The 21,096-nt window shown below is 40.5% G+C and overlaps 2 protein-coding genes across 6 annotated transcripts in view; one reads left to right on the top strand and one right to left on the bottom strand.

Annotated features, from left to right (window-relative positions):
* TK2 (thymidine kinase 2) overlaps positions 1–12,183 on the bottom strand; it is a 31,848-nt gene extending 19,665 nt beyond the window's left edge. Inside the window, exons 1-7 of one of the 5 annotated variants that reach the window (XM_048817024.2) lie at positions 11,895–12,183; positions 10,114–10,151; positions 8,605–8,679; positions 6,689–6,742; positions 4,092–4,145; positions 3,897–3,986; positions 1,019–1,092 (exon numbers count right to left, since the gene is read on the bottom strand). In XM_048817024.2, coding sequence (XP_048672981.1) covers positions 1,019–1,092; positions 3,897–3,986; positions 4,092–4,145; positions 6,689–6,742; positions 8,605–8,679; positions 10,114–10,151; positions 11,895–12,066 — 557 coding nt within the window. In that variant the 5' untranslated portion in view covers positions 12,067–12,183. Of the gene's footprint in view, positions 1–1,018; positions 1,093–3,896; positions 3,987–4,091; positions 4,146–5,693; positions 5,775–6,688; positions 6,743–8,604; positions 8,701–10,113; positions 10,152–11,894 lie in introns of those variants that run through there. The other 4 variants (XM_048817023.2, XM_048817026.2, XM_048817025.2 and 1 more) reach the window with 4 other exon arrangements.
* An 884-nt stretch (positions 12,184–13,067) lies between these two features.
* On the top strand, positions 13,068–20,315 carry LOC125620837 (chemokine-like factor). The gene is made up of 4 exons (XM_048817029.2): positions 13,068–13,355; positions 13,624–13,782; positions 15,451–15,546; positions 19,879–20,315. The coding sequence occupies exons 1-4, from the start codon at positions 13,083–13,085 to the stop codon at positions 19,981–19,983; spliced, it is 633 nt and encodes a 210-aa protein (XP_048672986.2). The 5' UTR covers positions 13,068–13,082; the 3' UTR covers positions 19,984–20,315.
* The last annotated feature ends 781 nt before the right edge of the window (positions 20,316–21,096 follow it).

Raw genomic sequence — 21,096 nt, 5'->3', positions numbered from 1 at the left:
ATTATATAATGCCTGCATTTGTAATTTTCACTCCATGCATCTGAAGAAGTGGTGTTTTACCCATGAAAGCTTATGCCCAAATAAATCTGTTAGTCTTTAAGGTGCCACCAGACTCCTTGTTGTTTTTGTGGATACAGACTAACATGGCTAACCCCTGATACTTGTCTCAAGGTGTGATCTCATCACTTCTGACAAGCTAACCAGAGTTGGGCCTGGTCATTACATGAATGGTATTCTAAGGAAAAAACACAGGCTGCTACAGAAAGTATTTGTAATTCAACAGGCACCACTCTTCACTCACACAATGACCTCACATGGTTTTAGGGGCACCATGTTCTTGGATGTGCCAAATTATGGATGAGTTGTAAAACAGAAGTCCTGAAAATTTGCTCTTTAGCATTCCATGAGAATGTAAGCAAGATAAACTCCAGATCCTGGCCAAATCTAGTTTGTGTAATTAATGTATATTGTATCTACCTAATTTCCCTGTTCCAATTGCCTACAGTTTTATTCTTCATGTCCTGTCCTAAATTGTAGTGTATCTTTCTGAATACTACTAAACAGCTGTTTTGTTTCAGTCCAGAGAAGACGGGATTGCGTGTGTGTGCTGAAGAACTGATAATGAATATCCTAAATGCACAGGTTCAGAGTAGCAGTCATGTTAGTCTGTATTCGCAAAAAGAACAGGAGTACTCGTGGCACCTTAGAGACTAACAAATTTATTAGAGCAAAAGCTTTCTAAACGCACAATGTACTTCATCCAGAAGGCTCCTCAAGACTGTCATATATAGAGACAAATCCTATAGTTGTTTCTTTTTTTTAAAAAAAACTTACCTGTAATACTTAAAGATAACGGCAGCACTGACTGAGTAAGCAACCACTAGCTCTCTAATATACTGCTGCCAGGTTTCATGGATTACTGAAATGCAAATTACCATAGAAAACTAAGACTATCAGTTTACTTAAAAAAACTCTATAGTTAAAACAGGAAGCTAAAGTAGTAAACCATTTACTGTACCTTCGATATAAGTTTTCTACAAAAATGTGTTTTGCACTGTGAATTGACCTCTCCATCATTCTTAGCGGGGAAATCTACAAGATAAAAACAACAGCCATTCACTAGTTTTACATTTTCCAATGTTCTTAATTTCTTTCACCCCCCTAATGCTGCATAGCATGTCCTTTTACCTCCATTATTGATCAATCTTCTTCATGGTCACTACATTATTAAACTCCTACTAAACTATGCTGATTGTAACACAGACTAATTGTTTGGTCAGAGAGAAAAAAATTACTCTTACTCAGGAAACATCATGTATTTAAACCTGGGATTCCAGAACCAGGAGTTTCCTGACACACTAGGCTTATGGAAGATGCATGAAGGCTAACTGCAGGAGCACCAAACCCACCAATACCAAGAGGTTAATCACTAGATACTTGACTAGAAATAAACTGCAGTCCATTAGAATGTGCAGAGCAATGGGAACTGTCACTGCCTGAAGTGGTGCCCTCCTCAGACATGTTACTGCGCTTATTATATAGGGCACTGATCAGAGACACTATAGAAAGAAAACGGGATTTTAGAATGGTCTCAAGTATGCTACTCCTCTTTCACGGAGGCCAAAGCAGTCACTGCAATTGGCAGAGCATCTCAGCTTCACCTGATCTACCACCCAAATGGGCTTCAATTTTGGTGAATGATGATTTCCTGCCAATGTTTAAGCTTTTCTCCCTGGTCTCCAAAGAATCAGGTGGTGCTGGAGGAGTTCCTTCCAATCACCTATTCTGCACAGAGTTAATGGTCACACAGTCACAATTGCTACTGCAAGGTTGACACAGGAACTGGCAGCGGAGTACAGATTAGAATGCAGGGGAATTCTTGGGAGCTTTTAATGAGCTCTTAAGAGACACTGGGACTTTTAACATTTTGCAAATCAAACAAAAGAACTCTGCACTTTCAAGCACACCCAAACCTTGTGGGTTTTTTCTACAGCTGTGCTAGGAAATACAAAAGGAATTGAAAGGGTGTTCTGGGTACTGAGCACCCCCAGTTGTCTGCTGCTCAATATGCTCCTTTGCATGGCAGCTCTGTCATCTCACAACTTTCACAGAAGTGATGGTGCATAGAGCACTTTTCAAGGTGCTCTGCAAGACAGAGGTCTGGAAGGCTTCCTGCCTCTTTAGCCTCCTCTATATCTACAGGGAAGATTGAGAGAGAGAGAAAAGTTCCATCCACCCTGAAGCTGTACGACACATGGGACTCTTCTGTGGCTGTAAGAGCCAGAGCAGTGCTATAGGGCATGGGGCTCAGAGGGGTACAAGGGGAAGGCATTTTGCCCATGGAACACAGAAACAGACTGAGGATGGGGAAGGAACATGCTCAGAAGTGGAAATGATGACACCCTCTAAATGGGTGAAGCATGCACTCTCTCATTAACATGCTCGCTGTTAATAGGTGCAGAGGAGATTGGGATGTGGATTTCACCCCACCCAGCCACAGCTCCTGTGGAGTGCCTCTGGCCACACTAACCCACCTCCCTCACGCTCACTTAGCGCAACACCAATATGCTGGCTGCCTCCTTCATTAATGCACAAGATGGAGAAAGGTCTCCCTGTGACCTCTCTTCCCTGTGTATCTGTGTAAAAGCAGCCACAATCTGGTATGTTCTGTTTCTGCTTTAATCCATACTAGGGACACAGCCATTATAAAAAGCTGCTCATTTTAGGAGACTAGGGTCTCAGCATTTTTTCATTGAAGCTATCAACCATATCCCTTTTCCTTCTTTACATACCAGCCAGGATACAGGTACAATTTTTGTGTTTTCATCTAAGAAGAACCCAGCATTATGGTGCAATTGTCTCATAACACACACTGAATAGAAAGTTAACAGGATCTGTCCAAATCTTCAAGAGTGCAGAGAAGTGAGAACTGGGCATACTTTAAAGCTGGAACTTGTAAAATGTCACTTTTCTGACAAGGAAAAGAGAAACTATTTCCAGAAAGCCCCAAACCACAGCCTTATAGAACTATTTTTGTCAAAATTACTATCAATCATTTTCACTGGACCATAACCTCACATGGGACTTCACAAAGAAAGACCCCTGCCCCAAAGCAAAGTCAGACAATATGATACAATAACAAACAGTTCAGGTATAAAAGTAACTGGAGATGCTATCAAGTGGGCAGGAAACAATAAATCAAGACTCCAAGGAAACAACAAAGGAGTTTCAGGGGGAGGGAGGGGATGAGAAAGGGAAAAGGGAAGATCCAGCCGAAAGAGCGCACATGGGAGAGGACTGGGAAGAATGTGAGAAGGGAACAGAAGGAAAACGGATGACGAGAAAGAAGTGTAGACAATCCAAAAGGAAGTGGTACATGATCTTAGCAGAAGCATTTCAGATGGGTTAGAGTGGAAAGAGGTGAGAAGCAGGAAGCTGCATTTGTGTTTAGAGTCCCATGGGTCAGCAGGGCGTATTCTGAGTGACACCAGCCAATGTGTGATTTTGAATCTTCACATTTAAGATTACCATATGTGAACCCAGAGTTTGAGGTTCCTACAATTCACATACATCAAAAAATAAATAAAAAGACAAAGATAACAGTCAAGCTGAGAGATGACCAAGGCATGGGCCAGCATTTAACAGTAAGCAATACTGGATATGGGAATAAAACACATGTAAATATATGAGGTAGATGTCCCAGCCCACACTGAGCATTGACTTGAGTATATTAGTGTTGTCTTTTCACATGGAAATTCCTACTAGCTTCAGGAACACATAATGAAAGTCAACCTAGGGTCTTATCTTTTGGATACAGGGTTATCAAATTATTTTGATCCATAAATGCACCTTAATATCTCTGCTTCAGATTAAAAGAAAAAATATCTTTAAATTACCATTGGCTTGGTATGCTGCTCCAACATGGTAAGCTGTATGTATGTCTGCAACGTTATCCCCCACCGTGATGAATCTTGATACATTAAACCCTGATGTTGGGGATGGGAGCAGAAGAGAGAAAGAAAACCACTTTGACTATACCAATTAGTAACAAATAAAACTAAGCTATTTATTTTATACCTGATCAGACTTACCAAAATAATGGCATTAAGACAGCAGACACCAGAATTATTACTTCTGGGGGCATTCTGCGCCAAAAAATTAAAATTTCTGCAAATTTTATTTGTCAAAATAACACTACAAAAATCACACCAGTTTCAATTATTTTGGAAATTTATTTCAAAATGCCTGTCAGCAAGTATGTCTGAAGCAATACAGGTTTCAGAGGAACAGCCGTGTTAGTCTGTATTCGCAAAAAGAAAAGGAGTACTTGTGGCACCTTAGAGACTAACCAATTTATTTGAGCATGAGCTTTCGTGAGCTACAGCTCACTTCATCAGATGTTTGAACATCTGATGAAGTGAGCTGTAGCTCACGAAAGCTCATGCTCAAATAAATTGGTTAGTCTCTAAGGTGCCACAAGTACTCCTTTTCTTGAAGCAATACAGACACACACAAAAATTCCCCCAGGAGTAGAGAGTTAAAGAAACCCCCTATGACTACCCACTTCCTGTTTCTCTGCCCCCTCCCACCCCCCGAGCCCAGCCAGGGGACCAGATACCAACAACCCCTGCAGAGCCCAGCTGTGCCCTGCCCCCAGCCAATACACACGAACCCCCGTCTCCCCAGGGCCCAACCACAGGCCCCCCCTTGCCCAGATAGCCATACCCCCTCCCTCCCCGAGCCTACCTGTGCCCCCACCCCAGCCCAGACACCTGCCCCTCTCTTCCCCCAGAGCCCAGGGATCCAGAGGGAGAAACAGCCTGATGCTTGGTCCCAGGTTTATGTGGAGTTTCCTGTGCGCCGCCCTCTCCTTCCTCAGGGCATGTTGGGAACTGCAGCAGCCAGGAACTCTCTAACTCCTTCCCCTCCCCCCGGAAGTGTCTTCTATGTGCATGCTGGGCTCTGTTGGATCCTGCGACCTCTAATGGTGGCCAACAGCACTCCAGCCCATTTCTGTGAGGAAAGGAAATTCTGCACACAGTGTTAATTTCTACAAAACTCCGCATCGCACAGTGGTGCGGAATTCCCGCAGGAGTAAAAGAATGAAATGACTCATCCGCATTTGGCGGAGCATGTGTTGGAATTATGGGCCTAATCATAAGGGACACTGAGCACTCAGATTGCCCACTAAACTCATGGGAGTTACAGGCACTCAGCACCTCTCTGAATGAAAACATATGTAGTGCATTTAACTCAAGAGAGCTCACAGCCAGAAGTCTCCTCTATGAGGCAAATGCAAATTACACCATGTCTAAAAAAATGAATCTGCTTCTGTGCTTGTCTGAGCAGGGCTAGAGCTCCCAGGACAGTGAATGATGCTACAGAGGAGTAGCTAGACATGTCCACAGTATCTACTGTGACTCTGAGAAGAGAGGTCTTTTACACAGCGCATTATAGGCTTTTTCCCCCTGGGGCTCCGCAAAGCATTTCTCTAATCTCCAGAACTCCCACCCCGCTTCCATTCTTTACACCAGTAAATATCAGTCTCTACCATAAACCCAAAGCATAACACTTTATAGTAAAAAGGGAGTTTTTAGGATCAAGTGTGGGTTTGCAAAATGGCTTAATAGCAAACATCAGGGTTTAAAGTGACCTGAATTGCCCGCAGACACAGACTTGGCCTCTCCCCCCACCTCAAAGAGAGCTGTAAGGCAGGTGGTCTACTGGTGAAGATGTTGGTGACAAGTCATGGAGCAGTGCATCCCCCTGCTATACTGCCAATGGAAAAACAGAAAGCAGAGCATCAGTAATCTCCACCCAAGGGAATTTGCTTTCCTCAGGATACACTGCAACTAGTAATGGAGCCAAAATGCATATTGTGGGTGCAAGAGTGCAGGTACTTTGAACAGGTTGTGTGTGCAATTTAGGCTGGAAGTGAAATGTATTCATTTACTTTGATTTCTGACCCCCCCTCTCTGGGTAATAATGCTACTTATCAATCAGAGAGTGGAGTCTCTGACGGTGCTGCATCACTGCGTTAAAAGTGTCTGATTCCGTGAGGTGAGGATGACCCTGCACACTAACCATAGTCAATGAAGGTACTCAACATCTTGCAGGACACTTTCTCAGCAGTCACACAGCACTCTCTGACTGCCAAATCCAACTCCTTTCACCTGACTACACATTCTACTTGTATTGTATTGTTTAGTATTAAAAAAAAAAATTTCCTGCCTGCTTTGAGCATTTGAAAGAGCTGTCCTAGACTTAGTTTATGAACTAAAGAACTCACTGCCAAGCAGTAACAGACCCACTGTGTCTCTGAGATGACTAAAACTCCAATCCTGCAACCTGCTGCATGCAGACAGACCTTTATGCCTGCAGAGAGCTCACCGATTTCAAAATGTGGCTCACTGTAGATGCAGTGTCCATCACCATGGAGCTGTTTGCAAGATCGGAGCCCAAGTCCTTCTCAGGACTACATTTTGCACACAATAGGTTTAATGCCCATTCCTCAATAAGAGAAAAAATAATAATCACCATCATGATATTAATTTTCAGTTACATAAGATCGTTACCATATCCTTGCTAGGGACTTCAATGCACCTAAACCCTCACACAGGACTTTGAGAACATCAAGGTCCATATTTTTAACTGAACACAAATCACAGGATTAGTTCCTGCCACTTACCAGAAGATTGTGACCATGTACATTCCTCCACTTAGGCACAGGTTCTGTCAAAACCTTAATTAAAAAATTACATTCATTCCATGTGACCCAAACGATTTCAATTTTTTTATTTTATTTATCTAAATGCATCAACTTAAGACCATTTTTACAAATGAATGAATAATAAAGTACCTGTACTAGTAACATGGACTGGAGAATCTATGCCTTTTTTTAAAAAAGGATTGATTTAATGAAATACACAATTTAATATTTAAGAGCTATTATAAAAATGAAAAAGATGCATTTAACTACAAAATATCCTGGTGGGTAGTTTTATTAATTATTATTTTTATCAGCACACCAAAACAAAGCAATGGCTGACTGATACCACGTAGAAGGCTGTCATTTATCAGTTACAGGGTAAAGAGAGAAGAACTGACAGCTGAATGTAGAGGGTATTTCATGTGAAAGATCTGCTAACAAATTAAGTTTGCATAGGACAAAACAGAATGACAAAGGAATAAAAGCTGAAGATCAATACACCATTATACATAACTCTCATTTTATTTCTGTGGATCAAAAAGAAATGCAGTTAGAACTTTAATAATAATCAAAATTAGGCAGAAAAAGAAGGTCTATTCTGCCCTAAGTAGCTGAAACCACAAGAGTCTCCAGGATGTCTCCATGTGGGCATGAGAATCCACCAAACTATACGATTAGGCCATAAAGGACTTTTAAGATCTTAGTGTGAGTCTGAGATTAGCTAGCTAAACTACATGCATTTACTTTTTAAATTTTTGCACTGTATACATATTTAAAAAAACATTTTGGGCTATTTATTCAACTCAATTTATTCCTTTTAAATTACCAAGGACCCTCTTAATACTAAGTATCCCTATGAAGAATCCTAGATTTTTGTATTAATATTCTTCTTAGCAGACTTATCAACACCTTTAAGATTTTATGTACACACAAATAAATGCTTCCTGAAGTTTATTCTGAATTTGTTTTGGTTAAAGCAATTACAGTATTAAGAATAGGTTTGTCTTTTCCTCATCCAAAAGCATTTTGCCTATGGAACGTGGGATCAAATCCCATGTTTGTTTGACAAACTTCCAAAAATGAATTATACAAATGTATTTTTCCCAACAAACCAGCATATCTTTACCTGAATTATTTTAGTTTTATGGGGATTAATACCTTTTAGCTTCATTACGTGATATATCTCTGACTTTGCTTATTATGAGATCCATTTAAGATTTTTTAAAATGCAGTGACTAAAATGGTAGTGAATGGTAGTTCTATTGGTTATTGTTAGTTTTTTGAGGGACAAAATTTGATCTACAGAATATACTATGTTCCACTGTTGAATATTTTTGAACTGTATATATTTTATATCTGCCACTCAACAACTAAGAATTTTCCTAAAATATATATTGCTTTTTCCACTGACTCTGTTTACAATATTCCAAGAAACTAATACTAACTTAGACCTTGATTATGGAAATACTCATATATATATATATATTTAATCAGGTAGGCAGACCCAGTGCCATCAATAGCCTATTTTACATGAGCAAAGCTATGCATGTGTGTGATCGTAGATCGAGGCAACAATTAACCCAAGCACAAACGTAGTAAAAATACATTATATTGGCTTCCATTTCATTAACAACAAAAAGTACTGGAAAACAAGGAAAAGTATTGGTTGCCAAATGAAAAAAGGCAACATCAAGAAAAAAAAGTATTGTTTTTAAACTTCTGGGACTATTGCTAACAGTTTAAAAACTAGAAAATGTTTGACAGTGTTCCTTTAAATTCATCTTACTCTCATTTAATCTTGGGAAATACTGCAGTAGACTTGAATACTGTCAATGCTATCAACAGAAACACTCTTGCTGATTTGATTGAACATTAAGACGTTTCAAGCCCCTTACCTCAATGCTGGCAGTTTTGGCAAAATAATCCAGGCATGTTGTTTTTCCACTTGCAATATTCCCCTCAACACAGATCTGGTGAAAGAAGGCACCAACCTTTCAATATTAAATGAAATGCTACTGAAAAGAAATAACTGACAGCAAATGTAGAAACACATACTTATAGCCTAAATATAATCCATTAGTATTATAAGTACATTAGAGCAAATTAGAGCAATATAGTTAAAGCATTTCCAAGAGAATCCCTGAACTTCAGGAGTTCGGGTCTTGATTCACTGTTGCATTGTACAAGCTTTACAGTGGAGTCACATGTTGAAAGCAATGGAGTTTTGTGCTGGAAAAAATATGGAACACCACAGTGGGGAAATCAAACCTTTAATATCTAAAGATACAAGTTGCCAGTACAGTTTTGGGTCTTACTTGTGCAAACTGATACATATTGGCTTCAACAGGCCAGATTTTCAAAACCATATTTGCAACTACAGACCTGCACCCCAGTTCCATATGCACTGTACAGTTAGTGTGACTATTAAAATAACGACAGGTTTCAGAGTAACAGCCGTGTTAGTCTGTATTTGCAAAAAGAAAAGGAGTACTTGTGGCACCTTAGAGACTAACCAATTTATTTGAGCATGAGCTTTCGTGAGCTACAGCTCACTTTGAAGGGAGCTGTAGCTCACGAAAGCTCATGCTCAAATAAATTGGTTAGTCTCTAAGGTGCCACAAGTACTCCTTTTCTTTTTATTAAAATAAAAAGAGTTTGATTCAATACCTGTGGAATGCCAAAGCCTGGAGGCTTTGGGCTACTGGACCTGCACCGTCCAATCCTAACGCCTCACCACAACATCCTTTTCAGAACTGCAGAACCCCTTTCCATGACACGTAGGGTTCCAGAGGTTTCCCTGCAGTGCTGCTGCACCTTTTACTGCACCCATTACACAGCCGTCCACAGTGTTTTAAATTTCACCCCAAAAGGCTTTAAGCTTACTTTGAATACAATTTATTGTACATTACATGTTATCACTTCTACACCCATAAACAGATTTTTCTCAGGCAAATTACAATTTCTTTTAGACATCTAGGTTTCTAAAATTAGTGAAAGATATTTTTGTCCAACCATCTACTAATATATCATAAAATAATTAGACTTAAAACACCATGAATTGAGTACTTAGAATTTACAGACAAAATACATGTAGTGTAAAGGAAGGAGACTACATTCAGAATGCTGACTACTTCTGTGGCCCTGATCAAGCAACTTTGTTTCCACACGAGCAGCCCCTGCACCCACATAAAACCCTCTTGATTTTCTTTTAAGTTACCTCAATGATTTCAGAAAGGGTCTGCCTGCCTGCCTGCCTGGAACAAAATGCAGGATAAGACTCTAGATTTGTGTACCAGCTCACACCAAGACCCAGTCATTAGCCTGTGAACATTTCCATAATACAATTATACTGTAATAATAATAATATACTAAATACATTTTTCAGAGCAAAATATTATACTTACAACTGTCTTTTTCTCTCCTTCACTAATCAGGTGTTTATCTAGAACAGGAAGAAACACTGTTAGAAGAACTAGGAAACTGCTTTTAGATTATATATCCAAACCACTATCAGGACTCTTGTAAGAATGAATATATTAATGAGTTTTAGGTTTAGGAGTTATAGGTTACAGTAAACATGTTACATTAAACTCCCCTGGCTATAATGGCTTTACTTTATATTATACACTATAAGCAGTCAAATGGCTGGTTCCTACCTTCATTGAGCAAGATTATGTATTATGTATGGTTGTTTCTTTGTTAGCGCTTATTTTCACCATAAGAAAATAGGCCCCAAATCTGCAATGAATTACTTGTAGGCAGATCCCTATGCCTGAACAAAGCACCACTGACTTCACAGTCCACAGAGCTTTCTGCAGGATAAGGAACTTAGATACTAAGGAGATATTTTCAATTTAAAAGATACTCGTCCATCTAAAAATGTGTACCTACTATTGTTACAAGTAACATCTAAGATAGTCTATCACTGAAAAGAGTAGAGAAAAACAGATACTATGCACCTTTGACAGAACTTTGTGTGGAGAATGACAAACCAGTTCCACAATTCAAACTGATAGTGCAGACTCCAGAGCCTGTGGAAAGTCAGGTTTCAGAGTAACAGCCATGTTAGTCTGTATTCGCAAAAAGAAAAGGAGGACTTTTGGCACCTTAGAGGCTAACAAATTTATTTGAGCATAAGCTTTCGTGAGCTACAGTAGCTCACGAAAGCTTATGCTCAAAAAAATTTGTTAGCCTCTAAGGTGCCAAAAGTCCTCCTTTTTGTGGAAAGTCAGTTTCTCTCTGTTTGGGTCTCTCTCTCACAGTGGAAGGAAACCATATTAAAAACAGGGAATTTTGTGATTGTAAAAAAAAAATAATAATAATTAATTAAAAATTGACCGGAGACTCAGAACAGGTATAATTAAAACTACTTTTAACTTATTTTCTGAAATTGACTGGATTGCAATTTGATAATGTCCCTTTACAATGTTCACTGCACCTTTGTTCACTATGTATAGGTGAGCAAGGACTCAGGGCATTTAATTACCGTATATTGTTCATTTGTGCACTTTAATAGAGAAGTAGAAATGGGTACTAACTAGTGTCGTGAAGGGGTTTTGAAAGTTCCTGGTTGCTCACGAGTTCAAAAACTGCCTCTGCCTTTCTACTACAAAAAAAATTAACCAGAGTTCATCCTGTTTTCAAAAAATGAAGAGTGGGGGATATATTTGAAAGGTGTGAAACTTTTTAAATATCCTGCATTTCATTTTTTTTTTAAACTTCCCCATTTGGCAAGTGCGTTCCTCCTTCGTAATTCCTCTATATCATGAGTAATTTGTGGGAGGCCAAATACTAATAGAAGCTGCCTACTGCGATCAGCAGATTTAATGTACACACAGCTACATACTTAAGAAAAGATAAATCAAGGACCGCAGCAACAATGTTTAATAAAATAACACCAGATCTATCCACTAGATCAAATGCATTTTCTCAAATACCTTTCAAACAAGCGTCAGCTACTTCTTTGTGAAAAGCAATAACCACCAACCTATTTCGAGGAATGAAGTGGCGTTTGCTTTTTTTTTTTTTTTCCCCCTCTCTCTACAGTACTTTCATCTCAAATAATAAATCTCTTGAGAGACAGCGCGAGAGATTCCTGATGCTACAAATACCAGGGCGCAAGGGTAGCATCAACAATCTTTTAAACACAACTTCACGGTTCATGCCGCATAAGTACCAGACGTACATGAGGCGTCCTGGGAGCAGCCGGCCATGCAGAGGCTGCGATTAGCCATCAGTGAATGTAGCAATTGCTTCCGCTGGCTGTTCCCGCTACAAAACTCGAGGCCAGCTTGAGCGCCCCTGGTATATTGAAGGCTTAGGAAAGGCCGGATCCATAACGACTTCAGTAACCACATGGCCCATCTCCGGTAGCTTTGAGCTCTAAGACTTAGGTATAAGACTCCAGCCGCATAGAGCTTTTCTATGCCTTGCACGCATTTCCGCTGCTGTAATGTTTTGCTTCCTGTATGATCCCAGCTCCGCTACTGTATTAAGCACTGAGCAACGCATTGAGCAACCAATCTTAGCAAACTACTGCTGGAAGCCTTCCAGCGGGGCCCTTAAAGACACAGTGCGCTCTCGAATAATGCTCCTGTTTTACAAGTTTGTTTCTTATGTTTTGGCAGATGCTCATTCATTCAAGAAGGTGGTTGCATTAAAAATTCTGCTTAAGTTAAAAACACCAACACAGGCTATTCAAACTAAGAACTGACGTGCTTTTCACCCTGCTTGGGGCTTTTTTACTTTTTTGCAACTCAGGCTAGACAATGAAAATAAATTAACCAGTTTCATTTTTGTTGCTGGTCAATTTCACGTTCTAGTTTTCTTACAGGAGCAACAGCGCGGCAACGTTTCGATTGCAGTGCCTGCAGGGGAACCTGTCTGCGTTTGTTTCCCCATCTGCTAATGGAACCTATACACCCTGATAAATGAGGAACACAGCGCAATTGTAGGGACTAGTCACTGGAGAGTTGCAGGGAGTTGGCTCTACGGGGGCGGAGGCTGGAGAGTTGTAGGGGGGTGTTTAGATAGGAGGTGGAGGATTGTGGGAAGTTGGCTCTGCTGGGAGGTGTCTGGAGAGTGGGAGGGGATTAGCTATACAGGAGTGTGTGGGGGGTAGACGGGAGGTGGAGGGTTGTGGGAAGTTGGCTCTGCTGGGGGGGAGCTGGAGAGCGGGAGGGGCTAGAGAATTGGATGGGGTTAGCTATGCAGGAGGTGGAGGGTTGTGGGAAGTTGGCTCTGGAGAGTGACAGGGGGTTCGCTATACACGGGTGGGGGGGCTGGATGATGTTGGCTCTACAGCGATGGGGGGCGGGAGAGTTGGGCGGCAGCCGTCTAGCTGTGCCTCGGGGCTGGGTTTAGGTGCAGCTGGATGCACAAGGAGCGGGGCGGGCTGCACGAGCGACCCCGGCCTCCCCTGCCCAGCCCCTTCTGTGTGCGCGGGCCGGCGCGAGCCCCGCCGCCTCCCGCGCGGGCCGGGGAGGGGAGGCGGCTCAGGCGCTCACGTGCCCAACGGCCGCTTCAGCTGGTTCCGGCACCGCCCCGCAGCGACGGCCGCCGCCGCAGCAGGGTGCCGCGCACCATGGTGGAGCTGAACAGCGGCTACCCCCGCTCCCTGCCGGGGGCGCTGAAAATCGCCCGTCTGGTACGAGGCGCGGGCGGGCGGGCGCTGTGTGCGCGGGGCGGGCCGCAGCGCCGTCCGCTAAGCCCCGCTGCAGTAAATTCAGCGTCCTAGGGGCTTTAGCGGGCTTGAGGCCCGTCCTTGAATGCGCAGGGCCGGGGCCGATCGGTGGCGGCCGGGCAGCGGGGCGTTTTGCGGAACTAGGTCTCGCCCTGGAGTGTCTAGCTCCGTGCCGACCCCCTGCTGACATGGCGAGGGAGGACGTTAGTCAATACTGTCGTTACTCTTTCAGGTTGTTGCCTTTGTAACATGCATCTGTTTCGCTGCCTCGAAATCCCATGAAGCCTTCATAGCCCTTGCAATCATGGAATTTGTCATCACTCTGTTATTCTTTCTGCTCTACTTGCTCAAACTAGATAAAAAGATGAAATTCTTATTTTGGCCTTTAGCTGTAAGTATTGATTTGTATCTTTTCAAATGCAAGTGTAGGTACGTATGCGTTTTGTGATTTATGCATAAAAACAAGTGGTGTTGTGCTAGTGCCTAATTAACAGTTGTGACCAGGCTCCATGTTATTTCAAAACAGTGTAAGCATTAGTTCTGCAAAGCTAAGATGCAGCTACAATTCTGCCTAGGGAAAAGATCATAATTGCTTTCTTGTATTAATTCTCTTTTGTTTTAAATTGAGCTAGTCTTTTGAATAATGAATATATTTGAATTACAAAAACTCACTACCAACAATATCAAATGAATAAAACACCCAGACATAAATTCATAGCGTAGATCAGGGCTCAGACAAAGGGGGTTATTTCAGGAATCAGAGGAACAGCCGTGTTAGTCTGTATTCGCAAAAAGAAAAGGAGTACTTGTGGCACCTTAGAGACTAACCAATTTATTTGAGCATGAGCTTTCGTGAGCTACAGCTCACTTCATCAGATGTACCTCTGATGTACATCTGATGAAGTGAGCTGTAGCTCACGAAAGCTCATGCTCAAATAAATTGGTTAGTCTCTAAGGTGCCACAAGTACTCCTTTTCTTATTTCAGGAATGCAATTTTTAGCATCGTGCCACTTGGTATCACACTGATCAGATTTGGACATTGCCTAATCCCATTTCAGAGGCGAAAAGATTTTGTTTCTTGGCAAGTAATAGCGATATTGGGAATATAGAATCATAGAATATCAGGGTTGGAAGGGACCCCTGAAGGTCATCTAGTCCAACCCCCTGCTCGAAGCAGGACCAATTCCCAGTTAAATCATCCCAGCCAGGGCTTTGTCAAGCCTGACCTTAAAAACTTCTAAGGAAGGAGATTCCACCACCTCCCTAGGCAACGCATTCCAGTGTTTCACCACCCTCTTAGTGAAAAAGTTTTTCCTAATATCCAGTCTAAACCTCCCCCACTGCAACTTGAGACCATTACTCCTCGTTCTGTCATCTGCTACCATTGAGAACAGTCTAGAGCCATCCTCTTTGGAACCCCCTCTCAGGTAGTTGAAAGCAGCTATCAAATCCCCCCTCATTCTTCTCTTCCGCAGACTAAACAATCCCAGCTCCCTCAGCCTCTCCTCATAACTCATGTGTTCCAGACCCCTAATCATTTTTGTTGCCCTTCGCTGGACTCTCTCCAATTTATCCACATCCTTCTTGTAGTGTGGGGCCCAAAACTGGACACAGTACTCCAGATGAGGCCTCACCAATGTCGAATAGAGGGGAACGATCACGTCCCTCGATCTGCTCGCTATGCCCCTACTTATACATCCCAAAATGCCATTGGCCTTCTTGGCAACAAGGGCACACTGCTGACTCATATCCAGCTTCTCGTCCACTGTCACCCCTAGGTCCTTTTCCGCAGAACTGCTGCCTAGCCATTCGGTCCCTAGTCTGTAGCGGTGCATTGGATTCTTCCATCCTAAGTGCAGGACCCTGCACTTATCCTTATTGAACCTCATCATATTTGCAATCATTTAACGTTTTTCAACACAACAAATATATTTTGTTTTCATTTACTTCCTTCAAGGAGTAAAATAAGACTGCTATATGCTACAAGTATGCACGTTTCAGTATTTGTTAGCCATGTACTTTAATGAAAGTTAATTATGTTTTATAATACATTTTCAGGATATTTTCAACTCATTGATTGCAGTTTTGTTCTTTATCATTGTGTGCCTGTGTGCAATAATAATCAAGACAACGACTGGGACTCTGGTTGGAGGAGTAAGTAGGGGAATTTATCGTAATAATAATAAATTAGACCATTAAAATTGAGATGGTTTAAATATTTAGTTATCATGCTCATGTACCAAATATTACTGTTCTTTTTTCTTCAAAATAAATCTGTCATTTTAACGTGGCCATGCGGGCTAACCTCCTTATCCAGTTGAACATATTATGGCATGCAGAATACACAAACAATAGATGTAACATGCAATGAGTTATATTTGACAAATATAAGAGCCAGCTGGTATTACTGTATTACTTAAATTTACATACGACGAAGATTTCATTTACCATATAATCACAGGATTCTTAGTTCTGATAAAGTTTTTTGACAATACAAGTTGCAATTTTAATATATCACTGTTGCTTTGGGTTTGCTGTGGTGGGAGGGAGTATAAATGTTTTCAATTAATTCACCTGCACTTCTAAAAGTTGAAATTCCAGGTTGGATGATCCGAAGTGAATTAATTTGGGACTATCCAGTTTATTACAGTATCCTTCCTGAGACGTGCCTGTACTTCTATTAAAACATAGTTGAAACCCAAGAGTAGACATACACTGATTTTTTTCCTCTCAGTTCTTAATTCCCAGTCCTGTGTATTATTTTTATAAAACCGAGTGAGAGACCAGGACGGTCCCAGGTCTCCATGTTCACACTGCGCAGAGCATTGCAAACTAAGGAGGTTGTTATACGGATAAAAAAGTCGGTTGTTCAGCTTATAGTTTGAATATTTAAGATCAAACCCAATCATAAATTCAAGCCACTTGTCATTTGCATTTTTAAACAAATCAGAGAAGGGAAGGTCAGCACACAAAAAGAGGAGGTGCTGGTGAGACTGATAAATATACAATTTAAAACAAATAAAGGACTAAAAACTCACCTGTTTAAAGTATTTTTGGCTTTCTGAAAACAGAAGTTGTTAAAATACGTCAAACAATAAAAACCAGAGCTCACACTATGAGTTCTTTGTACATACAGCTATGAGCCATAGTGTGCAAAGCTGTCATTTTATTCCAGTGCTGACAAGTGAAGAAAATTAAAAGAAAGTTTTTACAAATATTCCAAAATAAGTGACTGACTGTGCTGGATTAAACATTTGATAGGATTGTCTCCTGCATGAGCAATCTGGAGAACTTAAAGTTGAGTTAAAAGCTATAGCAGCAGAAAGCACTGCACAAATTCAGGATAAAAAGATTGAGGACTTATTAGCTGCCACGATGCAGGAGATTAAAGCCAAGCCTAATAAAACAGATATTTGGACAAAATGAATAAGGCTATTAAGATTGCCAAGAGAGAGAGAAGCAGATTATCTCTCCCCACCCTTTACACACTTGAGAAATTGGTTTTACAAATCTGGATTTAGTCATGTCTGAAGATCCAGTTCATTCTATTATGAACAGGTCATTGACTAAAACAGCAAACTCCCATTCTATAAGAAATGAAAACTTCACTACTACACTTAAGATAAGTAATGCATTTTAGCAGCAACTGTGTCATAGAAAGGTGGTTCACTTAAGAAAACACACCAGATTCTTTTCAGATCTGAGTCCAGGCACTCAAGCCAAGTGAAATGCACTGGAAATAGTAAAGGATAGTTTCCTCCTGGGTGACAGCTAAGACACAATCATTCTTTTTCTAGCTCACTAGAGAATCACCATGTCAAATAAAGAAGTCTTGGGGGAGTGAACATACTGCAGAAAAACTCCTGATAAAGGCCCAAATTACATAATATAAACAATGGTTGTGCATAACTTGCTGAGAGTGAACTGTTAGAGCAATTAAAAAAGGTTATTGGATTGTTTTGTCTTCGAGAATATGAGAACCTATAATTTTTTAGTCAGAAATGTTTAACTTGTTTCTCTGGCATTTGTTTTCCAAATGCCTCTCATGATTAAATATAAAGGGCCAGATTCTTAGCTGATGTTAATTAGCATAGCTAGTTGCCAATTTTAACCATATGAGGTCCTTGCCTACATTTGGGAAAGAGGAATGAGGTGAATTATTGTCTCCTTCAGATAGCGTTCACAAATGATTTATATTAATAAAGTACTATTATTTTGAAACTGTTCATGTTGTGTAGCAAATAGCATTGAGTTGAAAAGTTAGAATTCAGATGACAAACATGTTTTAGAATGCCTCTCATGTTTTAATTGCATTTGCTAAATTACCTTTACTAACATAAATATTAGACATCCAGTGTGTTGTTATAATTTGATAAAGGAACATCTGAGTAAAGAGTCAGTACTTCTCCCCTCCCTCCAAGTACAAATGGAGGACTGTCACATAAGGAAATGAATAATAAGCAGATAAAGTGTAAAAGCAGAGCTGATCTTAATATATAGCTTTACAGATTATCATATTTAGCTAATTTATTTGCAAAGAAGAGTGTATACTTAGGGTTAGTTTTCTTTTGTTTTTGCTAAAGATGACAACAAAACAGTTTTTAAAGTGTGCTTGTGATCATGGGTCATTCCAGTGTTTATAACTAAAATCAGAGCAAACCCTGCTACTCGAAGAACAGATTATTTAGAAGAGGTTTATGTGACTTTGTAGTGTAGCACACAAAGCATCTAACAGGACTCCAAGTGATACTGGGGGTACATCTGCCCTCTATCTGGAGGAGTAATTTCCAGCTCGAGTAGATATGTGTGCTAGCTCTGAGTGAGGCCACAGTTGTAGCCACAGTGGAACAAGCTGTGGCATGGGCTAGCTGCCCAAGTACCTAGGATCCTGGGCGGGATCGTACTTGGGATGGTTAGCCCATCACACTGTCCACACCGGTACAGCTACACTACAGTTAGCGTGCTAGCACATGTATGCTACACCTCTAGCTCAAGTATAGATGTGCTCTTAAACTGCTAACATACAGTAACAAAGAGGTGGTAAGTGCTGCTAGTTGGGTTGGTGATCGAAGGGTGCCTGTTCACTGCAGGGTTATCTTGAGTGATTGCTGCCGAGGTCTGAGCAGCCACACTGCAAAGCCATACTCAAGTTACTGCATATTTCTACTCAGCAGCGGGAAGGTGTGATTCCCAGCATGAGTAAACGCACGCATGCTAGCTCAGCTCAAGTTAGCACCTAAAAGTAGCAGTGTGGTTGCGGTGGCACGGGCAGTGCCTCAGACTAGCCACCCCAAGTATGTACTCATGGAGTTGGGGGGATTGTACTTGCTTGGCTAGCCTGAGCTGCTTCCCATGCTGCTGTGGGTACTCTACAAGCTGTAGCACACTAGTTCAGAGCTAACGTATATCTACCTGAGCTAGGATTCACACCTCCTAGTTGCTGTATAACCATACCCACTGTTCCCTCACTGGTACCACACTCGTCCACATGTGTTGCTAGACCTCTGGGGGGCATATCCCAAGGTTCTTTGTGCTGCAATAAACAGAGCTGCTCCACGATTCTCCCCCAGTGAATTGTGGGAGAACTTTTCTTGCCTTCTGGGCACATGGAAACTGTGGGAAGGCATTGAAGTTATCATCACTTGAGTGATTTGGCTTGCCTCTTCACTGAAAAATGGGTGAGTTACCAGCCCAAGTTAAAGTGGCACCCGACCTCTAGCCTGTACCCCCCAGCCAGACCACCTAACACAGGTTTAAAGCATCACCAAACTTTGGTGCTTTATATATGGATGGGCAGAGGCTTAGGGCAACACCCACATAAGAACCCAAGTTAACTATGCAGGAAAGACATACCCTAAGAGTCCTGTTTAGCAAACACTTGTTTTGCTTCCTTGTGACTGAAATTTTATGAGTTAGCCCTATGTTTTAACAAGTATTCACATTTTAAACATTAAATAAGGTAACTTCCTGTCAGAGTTTTTCACTTCAAAACTTCTGAAAGAGAAAAATATCTTTTTCTTCTAGCCTTGCATCTGCAAACACTGAGTTTACTGCAGTCCAAAACCATTAAGTAGATCATCCCTTACACAGATATAAGAGATTTGGTTCTGGAGGAAAGCATAATCTCACATAAAGAAGCATGTCTGTAGTCTGGTTTCCATGGAGATTGAGTCACTTCCTGTTCATAGAGATGACAGATGAAGGGCAAGCAAGGTCAGGGTGAAGATGATTGCCAGCGCATAGGGGAAAAGTCATTTTATGAGAGATTGCAGTATATCTGACCTAAAGTATGGAGAACACTGAATTTCTCAATCACAAATCAAATATTCATCCAGAAACATTTAGAAGGCCAGAACCAATTTAGTGATCTGTAGCAACTGCATCTGCTCAGAATTGGTAATGAATGAGTTATTAAAATGAAAGGTAAAGACGATAAACAACTAACTGTGCAAAGGAGGAAATTGAGAGTTTTCTTTTTATTTGCAGGTCTTTGGTCTTCTATTGGTTGGTCTTTGTATTGCAGATTCTGTTCTTCTTTTCAAGAAGATTACATTTAATAAGCCAAGAGGAAGGAATGTTATTACCAGATAAGAATGACCAATTTACCAAAAGACTGATTTATTCTCCACTTTAAATGTCTATTGAATAATATGATACGTTTCATTATTAGCCTATATATTTTTCCTAAAGGATTTAACATGTTCATCTTAGAATTGTAATATTTTCCTGTCTGTTTTGCTACATTAGTTTACTTTTTCACACATTAACATTCTTTAAATTCCTATGTATTTTTCTAGACTACACGTTTTTACAAGTGTTAACTTTAAATTATTGTCCTATGTGTTTTGGTAAACTTGATACATTTTCACTTGTTAATCTAATTTTCTACAGAAGTGTTTATGTAATAAAATTGAAAATACAAATGGATCTAAATGTATTATTTCAATAGGTAAGTAGTAACTGTACTTGAAGCAAGAATTATTTGAATTAACACGAGTCTTCTCCTGCCAAATATATTTAGGGACAGATTTTGACATCCATAGTCATGCTGAATAGTATCTTACTCTACAGGTGGGCCTGTTAATGGGATCACTGTGAAGTAAAGTATTATTTGTTTTGAGTAAAGATATCAGGATCTGACCCTTAGAATTAGTCTTATTTCTCATTGGACGAGTACAGCCCCAGTTTAGTGCTATGTAACCCAAAACAGACTTTGAAATACCATTCCCTTTCTTAACTAAAGATTTAATGATTGTATTCTTTACCATTTCTGTAAACTCAGGAGTTTTGTTCACTGAGATGGGATGTTTTTCCATCTGGAAAAATACAGCCTTAAAAATTATGTAACCAATAAAGGCAGTGCTAGTAAGTGCAACAAGTATGTTCATTTCTTGTGAAAAATAACTCAAATTGGCTGATGAAACATTTGTAGAGTATGTGGATACTCTGCAAAAATAATTTTACTGAAACCTGTTTGCTGAGTTTTTATCTTCATATTCTGAAGACAGAACAAAAAAATCTAGTCTGTCTTAGAAATATGAACCATAGCAGAACACAGCTGTAGTAATGCCATAAATAGCAAGTGCTAATGTACAATGAAGGTATTGGACAACATTTGGGCTAAGATGTATTTCATTTTCCACAAACAGCACTGCAATTTTAATGGAAATAGCAGCTGAAGAAGCTGTTGTGCTCTGTTCAGAG

This window comes from Caretta caretta, chromosome 12 (genome assembly GCF_965140235.1).
Source record: "Caretta caretta isolate rCarCar2 chromosome 12, rCarCar1.hap1, whole genome shotgun sequence".
NCBI lineage: Eukaryota > Metazoa > Chordata > Testudines > Cheloniidae > Caretta > Caretta caretta.
Note: the sequence above shows the minus strand (reverse complement) of the source record. Positions and strands in the feature narration are given on the sequence as shown.

Coding starts and splice junctions, on each gene's coding strand:
- LOC125620837 (XM_048817029.2), top strand. CDS start 13,083: ATGCACAAGGAGCGGGGCGGGCTGCACGAGCGACCCCGGCCTCCCCTG. Junction 13,783..15,450: donor TCTTATTTTGGCCTTTAGCT/GTAAGTATTGAT, acceptor ATACATTTTCAG/GATATTTTCAACTCATTGAT. Junction 15,547..19,878: donor CTGGGACTCTGGTTGGAGGA/GTAAGTAGGGGA, acceptor TTTTATTTGCAG/GTCTTTGGTCTTCTATTGGT.